The sequence below is a fragment of the Thrips palmi genome, unplaced genomic scaffold (assembly GCF_012932325.1).
Source record: "Thrips palmi isolate BJ-2018 unplaced genomic scaffold, TpBJ-2018v1 HiC_scaffold_6, whole genome shotgun sequence".
Lineage (NCBI taxonomy): Eukaryota > Metazoa > Arthropoda > Insecta > Thysanoptera > Thripidae > Thrips > Thrips palmi.
This window is the reverse complement of record NW_023144633.1, coordinates 5,480,420-5,490,085: the sequence shown is the minus strand read 5'-3', so window position 1 is coordinate 5,490,085 and position 9,666 is coordinate 5,480,420. Positions and strand designations below refer to the sequence as shown.

General features: G+C 61.8%; 1 protein-coding gene across 1 annotated transcript; it reads right to left on the bottom strand.

The window, feature by feature from the left end:
- Positions 1–5,426: 5,426 nt before the first annotated feature.
- Positions 5,427–6,283, bottom strand: LOC117651692. The gene is made up of 3 exons (XM_034395956.1): positions 6,265–6,283; positions 5,944–6,177; positions 5,427–5,728 (listed from the first exon to the last, which is right to left on the bottom strand). Exons 1-3 carry the CDS (start codon positions 6,266–6,268, stop codon positions 5,514–5,516), a joined length of 453 nt encoding a protein of 150 aa, XP_034251847.1. The 5' UTR covers positions 6,269–6,283; the 3' UTR covers positions 5,427–5,513.
- Positions 6,284–9,666: the final 3,383 nt, after the last annotated feature.

Genomic DNA, 9,666 nt, shown 5'->3' with positions numbered 1-9,666 from the left:
GGGAGGCAGGCCAGGCAGGGCGGATCCGCTCTTCTGGCCTCCGGGTGCGACCGGTGGACCGCGCGGGTTGCACGCCAAGCTCCCCTGGTTTATTGATTGTTCGGTGCCCCGGGGAGGCCGACCCTCGCCCTCACGGGGCTGACGGGGCTGACGGCGTACACGTGCTGCTCGGTGCTGCGCGGTGCTGCGCCAGCGTGCCGAGACCGGAGTACGTCGTGGAGGTTCGCCGGCCGCCAACGCCGCCGACTTGCACTAGTCCAACCTGTTGGAGTGCAGGCCGGTGCAGCTGCCGTGGCGGACGAGAGCGAGGACGAGAACGCGCCGGAAGCGCTACCAGATTGGCCGAGCTTTGATTCGTGCAATTACTGGCACCAACAAAACAGCCCTTCCTCCAAGATGGCGGGCTGGCCGTCCCGGCTTCCGCGCCCCGCTTCCATTTCCGCTCCGCCGCTCTGCCCTGCGGACTCTGTCTGTCTCTCTCGCACTCACGGGCGTCCGCGGGGCTTTGAGAGAGACGGCTGTACTCCCCAGCCCTGGCCACGTGCCGTTTTGTCTCGACTTTATTTATTTACCGCAGCGCCGTCCCCGCCACGAAAACGACTCTGGATTGGGTTTCGGATTTCAATTCGTGTTCCCGGCATCCGCGTTTAGCTGAGCGTTGCCTAACAGCGCGCTGTCAAACGCGCGTGTGCTTTCCGAGAGCGGACGGTGCCGGCGGCGCGGACTCGACACCTCCCCGTTGTTCACGACGGCGAGGTGCAGGCGGGGCGACGGGACGACTCGGCGGTTCGGTTCTCATGGGTCAACCTTTTTCTTTCTTGACCGCCAAGTCGAATGAAGCGACCGCTGAGCGAACGGGGAGCCCGCCGCAGCTGCAGCGCACCCTGGAGACACGTGGCTGGGTAAGGGTTCGGGGAAGACCGCGGGGAGGGGAGGGGAGGGGAGGGGAGTGCGGCGGCACGGGGCCCAAGCGACGGCGAGGCCCGCCGCTGCGCTGTGCCGCGGTGCGGTGCGGCAGCGGCAGCTTCGCCAACGAGTTCGCGAACTGGCCGCCAGAGTGACAGCTGGCGCTGCTTGCCGTAGGTCATGGTCGCTGGGGCCGGGAGTATCGCCACTGACCTTGCCTCTACTTTCGCGGAGAGAGACGGTTGCGGCGCGCGGGTAGGGGTACGCCGCGCACGCGAGAGAGACGGCCGACGTGACGGCCCTGCCGGCGGCGCGCGGAGATACCCGCCGCCGTCGGGGTCTCTATGGCGTGCAGGGGCGGCCCAGGGGCGGCCTTGGTGCACACCGCGTGGTGTACTTCCCCGCCGTGTCGCAGGTCGGGGCGTCGCGAAGCTCAAAGCGCGATCGCCAACGCCACGCTCGCCAAGTTTAAACGGCGCGGCGCGGCACCTTGCATCGCCGTGGTGCGGTAGGGCAGGCCAGGGCAGGCGCGGCCCCGGACGCCCGGCCACTTTTCGTTGCGCTGTCTCTCTCGCAGTCTGACCGCGTGGATGTGAAAGAGGTAGAGTGACTCGAACACATGACAGTTTCATCAGGATCATGTGTCGAGCAGAACTTAGACGGACGTTCCCCACTCAGCCTGCGAACCAGGCCTAGGCAACCACCTGACACGGGTGACGAGGAGTTGCCTACCCTGCAGGCTGAGACCCAGCCAGCTCCGCCTAGTGCGTGGATCTTCTGGAGTTTGCCTGTCTGGCAGGACATTTGGTCGTACAGAATACCTTCATTCCATCAAAAGTTCAAACTAATCAAAAACTCATTGAAATAAATTCAAAAATGCATTTGCACTAACATCCACGATTTTTTTAAAAATTTTCTACTACTATTTAACAATTGCTTGTTGTTTTCCCACCTTGTTCTTAAGAGTCTTATTTTAATTTTTATAGGCTACTCCGCCTGCGTTAAGACGGCGCGTTGGGGTGTGCGTACGGTGCGTACCAGGCACGGGGGTGGGCCCAGTAAGGGGCCCAGGCCCCTACAGCCCCCTCGCAGCGCTCACCGATACCATCAGCTGCGCAACTGCGCACATTAAAACTTTCCTAGCGGAATACATTGAGTGTCAAAGTCGCTCGTGCATCATTGTGAATCCTGCACAGTGTACGGAAATGTTGGGCCACTGCGGCATAAACGCTCCGATTCCAAACTTCGAGATCCGGCCATCTGACCTTTGCTCTTTTCGACACGCTCTCTGTGTCGATCCAGCCTGTTAGAGAACCGCCGGATAGGCAACCTGGCGTGCACGGAACACTCCTGTGTGTACTCTGTGTGTGTTGGTCTGGTCGGCGTGTAAACCCAGTGTGGCACTGTACGAGAGGCAAGGCCATCCTTTCCAAACACGCCGGCCCAAACAGGACACCTCGGACAATGCGCGCACAATATTTACCCGCGAGCGAGCGAGAGGCCGATTTATTTGTACCGAGAGGGAGAGAGAAGGGCGCTGGCGCAGGGGGTAGCGTCGGCGTGGCGTCGGCGTGGTGAAGGGAAGAGAGCGGGTGAAACTGTCTCCCTCCCACCCGCTGCCTCCCGGCCGCACACACTCTAAATGTTCTACAGTGAAGATTCTCCATATTATGGTGAAAATGTTCCATATTATGGTGGTGCAGCTGACCTTGTAACATACCATTGAGAATTCACTGTACCTTATAGATATTTTGACGAATTTTGTTGGTATTATGGAGAAAATCCCCACCATAATATGTTGGTGCAGCCTTTCACCGTAAGACATTTACAGTGCAGCCACGGCAGCGACGTTTCGCCCAGACTGTTGTTTTTCAGCAAGGTGTCATGAGTGTGAGTGAGTTTGTTGCATGCAAGTCGTTCCCGGAACATGATTTTGTATTCGCGCCATTGAGTAATAAAACCCTGAGTTATGTGGCAACTGGACTTGTCCACATTCGACTCCAGCTGTTTTCAGACTTCTGGAAAACGGGAAGAAACGCTGGAGTGTCGGGATTGAAAATCGGAGGGAGAGTAATTAAAAGTCTGCGGGCTGTGTGCAATCTCTGGCGGGGTACCGAGTGAGAGGCGCGGGAGGCGCATCGCCATTGCTGGTCGGCGCGGCTCGCCACGGCCCGGCTCGCCTCCCTCCCTTTCACCGCATTAGGGCAAAATGGCGGAGCCCCATTTGACAAAAGGGAAGGGAGCCGCTCTTTGAAGGGTGGCAGGGAAGGCAGGGGAGCTCGCAGGGGAGCGAGCGGCTCGGATGAGCAGGTTCGCGAATGCGGGTGAAAGGGGAAGGGCGAGCGAGCGGCACGCCAAGCGGCACGGCCGGCTAACCCAGAATACGGCTCGCCACGGCCCGGCCGCCATGTTGTCGCCCCACTGGCAGCGCGCCACGCCATGCCACGCCGGTCAGCAAGGCAACACCTGTCCAAAACAATATCCGGGCATTAATCCCACTATCGCCGGCCGGGAGCACCACCCGGTGGCTTAGCCGGAATGGCGCACTGCCCTCGTCGTGTCGACCCCCGGCCGGCGGCGTGCTCAGCATGCTCCCCCGATTGCGAAATACGATCGCCGCGTTCAAACTGCTTTTAGCCCAGACATGTCTCGCCGCCCTCGTCGTGTGTGACCCACATCTTGTTGAGGCAGGGGGTTGCGCCGAGCGCCCCGCCGCGCGGCAGCACAATGAAATGGAGTCGAACTGGTTCGGTCGTCGACGGCGTGCTCGAGGACAACAGGCAAGCCGATTCGAACGCGGCCTGCGCTTCCATTAGCCAAATAAATAAAGTGGCCCGCCTTTTGGGGGCAGTCGAATGGAACGAGCTGCCATGCTGCACTGCAGTCCCAGAACCCCGGACCGCGCAGAGCATAGACAACGCTATGTCTATGGCGCAGAGTCTTTGACGACGACGACGGTGGCGTGGCTGAACCGACGGCCAAAAATTAGCATTCCGTCCGCGCACATCAGGGACCAGGGATCGGGCCTCATCACGCTGTTCTCCTTGGTCGGGTCCTTCCCCTTGTCCTCCAGCCCTGCCTCCGGCCCGGCTCCACGGGCCGCCCGGAAGCCCACAGACGCGGCCGCCGAAACCTGATATGAGCGTCCGCGCCTAGCCGGCCTAGCCGCCACGCCCCGCCACCCCCTCGGAAAATCATCCCTCGGCTCGTGGCTGACATCGATTTTCCCGGCGAGTTCAACGAACCCGTCCCCTCCAACACGCGCCGACGCGACCCCACCCCGTAGGACCAGGCCTCGCAAGCCTCGCGCAGGCCTCGCGTAGGCCGCGGGGACTCGGGGGAAGACACCCCTAACACAAACCTCCGCAAGGTTCGCTCCCCTCGCCCCGCCTCACCCCGCCCGCCCGCCTCACCCCGCCTCGCTCCCCGCCCGCCCCGCCTCACCCCGCCTCACCCCGCCTCACCCCGCCTCACCCGCCCGGCGCGCCGCACCAGCCGCGCAGAGCATTCAATTTGCAGACGCGCTATGGACGCCGAATTGAAAGCAGTGATTGCCGCACTCGCGGCACCGATCGGCGAAAAAAATAAAAACGCGAAATTGAGACAGGGTAGCGAACCACACCGCGCCGCGCCGCGCCACGCCATGCCTTTCGCCATCGTGCTGCCGACTGGGCACCTCCCTTCGCCCCTCTCACTGGATGACGGCCTGCCCGGCCCTTCCCCCATTTTGCATTACAAGGCGACATGCCGCAGGCTTTATGTCGGCGTGTGTGTGTGTGTGAGAGAGAGAGAGAGAGAGAGAGAGAGAGAGAGAGAGAGAGAGAGAGAGAGAGAGAGAGAGAGAGAGAGGAGTATGCGTGTATGCCTGTGTGTGTGCGTGTTTTGAATGAGGCTACACGTGGCAGCAAACCACGCGCTCATTACAATACCGCAAGCAATTTTCCTTCACTTTCTTTCTTTTCTTCCTCGTCCCCTCCTCCTCATCCTCAGGGCTGCTCCAGGCTGTTCTAGTGGCTGCCGATAACAGCCGAAGCAAGCCAAAGCAAGCCAGCCAAAGCAAGCCACAGGCGGCAGGGCGATATCGGCCCTGGGCCTGGGCGGCCTGGCCCTTGGCCGAGCCTGTAACGCCCCTTCCTTCTGGAACTTCCCTGCCGGGACCATGGTCGGACCGTGGCGGGGGCTGCTGCGGCTGCGGCCTCGAGGTTGCGCAGATCCCCCGCAGAGCGCGCCACCGTCCCGGCGCCACGCCCCGGCACGCCACTGTAGCGCCGCTCACGCCGCCGTAGCGCCCTGCGCGGCACTTCCCTGCCCGCCGCCTCTGTCTCTCTCGCACCCCAACGGGACGCCCCATGAGTGCGAGGGAGACAGAGCGACCGGGCGGCCCTCTGCAGGGCGTTGCGCAAGCGAAGCGGCTGGGCATCGCCCTCGAGACACCCGTCGCTCTGACCTTGCGTCTACATAATCCTAGGACTTCCGTAACCGGCTTTGAAGGGAACAGAGCGAAGGCACGTAAACAAGGCTTAAGAAAAGCGGCCTTTATTACAAAGACACAGAGAGTGGTTTTTGGTTCGTTGACGGGCAGGTCCTTGACGGCGTCGGCGTGGTGCTCACTGCAGCATCTTCTTCTCCAGGCACCAGGACGTGGTCTGGCACTTCTGGGCGTTCTGGTGGTTGGCGCACCAGTAGGACGGCCCCCAGGTGCAAGGGTCGGCGCCGACGGACGGGGGGCTGGCCTGGCCCTGCGGCATGGCCTCCACGGCGACGAACACCGCCAGCAGCGCGGCCAGGCACACCAGGACGACGACGGACAGGCGGAGCATGGCTGCGGAAACAGAGTCACCTGAAGCACGCCGTCGAACGAACTGACCCGGCCGCGTCGCTACCCCGCCCGTGGTGTGCTTTGGGCCTGACGGGCAGCGTGGGGTACAGACAGCCCCGGTCTTCCAGTGCTCGCCAGTTTGGCGCGGAAACACGCGGAAAACACCTCTTTTTCCTGCAGGATTTCCAGGCTTTAGGAACGGGAGGCGTTCGGCTCACCTGTTGGCAGTCGACTCGTGCGGTTGAGCAAAGTTGCTAGTAAATGGCGACTGGCCGGCCGGCGGCCGACGCAGAGCTTTATACTCGCTAAATAGAGAGGCGGGCAGTGTGGCAGTGGGGGGCGAGGACGCGAGGCCGAGGCGGTCTTGCTTGGAGCGGACGCGGCAAAGTCACGTCGATAGAGCGCCGTTGTGTGACACGCCGCCTGGAAGTGCCTAGGTATGTCAACAAGAGCTAAAAGTAAAAACAAAAAAATTTTGCGTGGTTTGATGACAAAGTTAAACATTTGGCGTCATTCTGAGATGGGATGACATTGATTACCCATGTTCCCCTACATTATTTTTCACCGAATTCGCGGAAAAAGCTGTCGTTTGGCGCGTATGCTCGTTACCAAGTCACGACGGCGGCCTCTCACGGCTGGCTCTTTGAGGCGATCGCAGCGGAAGGACGTGTCCAAGCATCGCGCCTCTTCGAAACGCCAAAGTCGCCGAATGTTTTGACGGTCTGGACTAACAAAAGCCAAGGCTCCGGCGGTGCGTCACGCTGGCACATAGGCCGATTCCAATGCTCTGTCTCTCTCGCACCCTTGCGGGACGCCCCGTGAGTGCGAGAGAGACGGAAGCGCCGATGCGGAATGAGCCTGCAGACCTCTCCGGGCCGTGCTAATGGGACCTCGAATGGGACAGTGTGGGAGTTCCGCCACTTCGGCAGTGGAGGTACGTCAACCTAACCTCTCTGCACTACTCCGCCCGGCGCCCGGCCCGGCAGACCACAATGGCTTTGGCTGCCGCCGCCACGCCATTCAGGCGTCGGCGGCGTCGTGGTCTTGTTTGCCAAGTGTCGTGGCTCTCGCTTGGCTTTTGGCGCGGACAGTCGCACAGTGGGCCAGAAGACCGGTGGAGGTGGCCAAAACTCTAGAGGCGTTTTGAGGTCCAGAGTCGCTAAATGGGACTCGAACCGAACGTGTGACCCCACCAATGATTGCTCTCCGAACGAGGAATCCATTGATGGGGTAACACGCTCGGTTCGAGTCCCATTTAGCGACTCTGGAGATCAAAATGCGTCCAGAATTTCGGCCACCTCCACCGGTCTTCTGGCCCACTGTGAGTCGGACACGTGCGCTCAGTGCTGAGAAATAGTGTTTTGCGCGACTGTACACTCGTCACTTAAAGGCCGACCGACTCCCCAGGGGGCGACCCGGCCATAACCGGGATGACACTCTTAGAGGCGCCGTGTAAAGCGGGCGCGAGTAAAACCGGCGCCCCTACAGTGCCGACACCGAAATACCGAAATAGCGCGCTGGGAGCGGCGAGCAGACGACGCGACAGACGACGCGGCCAGCCAATCCGACGCGACATCGCGACGGACACGGAACTGAACGCGGCGCTATGCGATCCGCACATGTGGTCTTGAGAAAGACGACGCGTTCTCGCGGGAGGAAAACACGCACACACATGCATCGCGCGTGTGTACGTAGCAACCTAAACTTTTGAAATGTTCAGCAGTGGAAGCTGCTCGCCGTGCTGGCGGAGGCTCTCTCCTCGAATAAAAATCGCATTTCATGTTGATGCTATTAGGCGAACGCTCTGTAGCTATCTTGCTTCCGCCGTATGTGTGTGTGTGTGTGCTCCCCTTCGACACCGCGGGCATGACGGCGTGGATGGCGGATGGTGGATCGCGTAGGCGCCACACGTGAATCAAATTGTCCAATGTCTTGACGGCAGCCCCGATGTTGACGCCGCCGCGTTGGGGCTCGGGGCACAGTGGGCGAGAAGACTAGTGGAGGCGGCCAAACTCCACACGCGTTTTGATCTCCAGAGTCGCTAATTGGGACTCGACCCGAACGTGTGACCCCACCAATGGATTCCTCGTTCGGAGAGCAATCCATCGGTGGGGTCACACGTTTGGTTCGAGTTCCATTTGGCGACTCTGGAGCTCAAAACGCGTCCGGGACTTTGGCCGCCTCCGCCGGTCCTCTGGCCCACTGTGCGGGGCCCGGCCGGAGCGGCACGTGTCGGGGCGACGGGGTGAACGACCCGGAGGGCGGGCTGCGCGGGGCCGCGCGGGGCTGCGCGCCCCTTCGGCTCGTTGGGGCTGCGTGGGCGTGGGGCGAGGCGTGGGGCGAGGCGCGGGGACTGGCAGGGACTGCAACCCCTCGGCCGGGCGCGCGGCGCGCCCCTCCACCGCGCCGCCACCCCGCGGAGGGCGCAAGCAGCGCAAGCGGCGCGAGGGAGGCGAGGCGAGGCTCCCCTCGTGGCGCACGCTGGTGCTGCTGGCGCCGCATCCCGGCCGGGTTGCTCCCTAGCGACCTCGCCGCCATGGCGCCGCGCCGCCTTGCCGCCGTCAACAGGTTCAGCGTTCAGCACCGCGGCCGCCGCGGTGCGGTACTCGCGCCGGTATGCTTTCGGCATCCTCCACAGTCAGACTCGCCTCACCGAATCGACAGACATTTAGCCACTCAATTTACTCGACTAAAGCAACTATCCTCACTGAAACTACTATTTTAGTCGTTTCTCCTCACTTTACAGTGTTGGGGGTTTTAAACCGGCCGCGGCCCTTTAATTTCGACGCGCCCGCTCTCTTCCCACCTGGCCATGCCGGCCATTGCGCAAGCGGCGGGCGGGCCGGCCACCCTCCGGCGTGCCCTGGGCTGCCCTGGGCATGCCCTCTCCTTCCCGCGGACAAACGTCAGGAAGTGTCGTACATGCACCGGGCCTGACGGGCCTGACGGATGGGGAGGGCTCGTTTTTTGTTCGGAATTGTCGCTTTGTCGTGGGCGGGCGGGTTGGAGGAAGTCCAGCCCGTCCAGCGCGGCAGTTACACGAACTAGTCTGAGACAGGAACTAGTCACCCCGCTGCCGAATTCGCCAACCATTCCCATTTCAACGTTTCGCCACTGTGTCTCTCTCGCACCCCTACGGGGCGAGGCATAGTACGAGAGAGCAGACGTAGCGGCGACAGAGCAGAATCGCCGTGCAGGTTGAGTGACCCCACGGCGGGACCCTGATCTTGGCACGCCAATGCCCCGCCCCGCCCCGCCCCGGCGGTGCCGAGGGGCCATGGGGGCATGGGGCCACCGGGCCGGGCCCCCGGCCCGTCCGGTGCAGTAACCGACCGACCCATGGCAGTGGCCGTGAGACCTGCTCCGCCTGCTCCTTCGGTCTTCGGAGCGCGTTCGGGCGGCGCACGGCGACAGCCGAGGCGGTGCTCGGACGGAGTGGCCCGGAGCACACGACGCCGAGCAAGCCGGTCTCGGAGTGAAAGTAGTAGTTCCTGTTCACGGCCACTGTGATGCAAGCGGTGCATCCACACGTTGCGTCACACACCGGCCACGGCGGTCACGGCCCCCTGGACCGACGAGCCGCACTTTGTGACCCGAACGGCCAGAACCAGGGAGAAATACAAGAAAAAAGAGACAAAGTCGCCGGACAGGGAGACACACTGCTTGAAACTCGACAGGCATTCAAAACTGCACGCGAAAGGAAGCATCACACGGGCTCGTAGAGGAAGTCCTACACTCCCAGCCTATTGGACGCGGTGGAGGTGAAGGTTTGCAGCGGTGCGCAAAATTCTCATAAAGTTCCTAGGCAGCGGGTGACAAAGTACTGACAAAGATTTATTGAGAAAAGCAGGTCTATCCGGATTAGGAATGTAGAATGGACTTGGTTACATCACGTGGCCGGTGCCCCCTGCCCGGTGCCTTGTCGGGGTATCGGTTCGTTC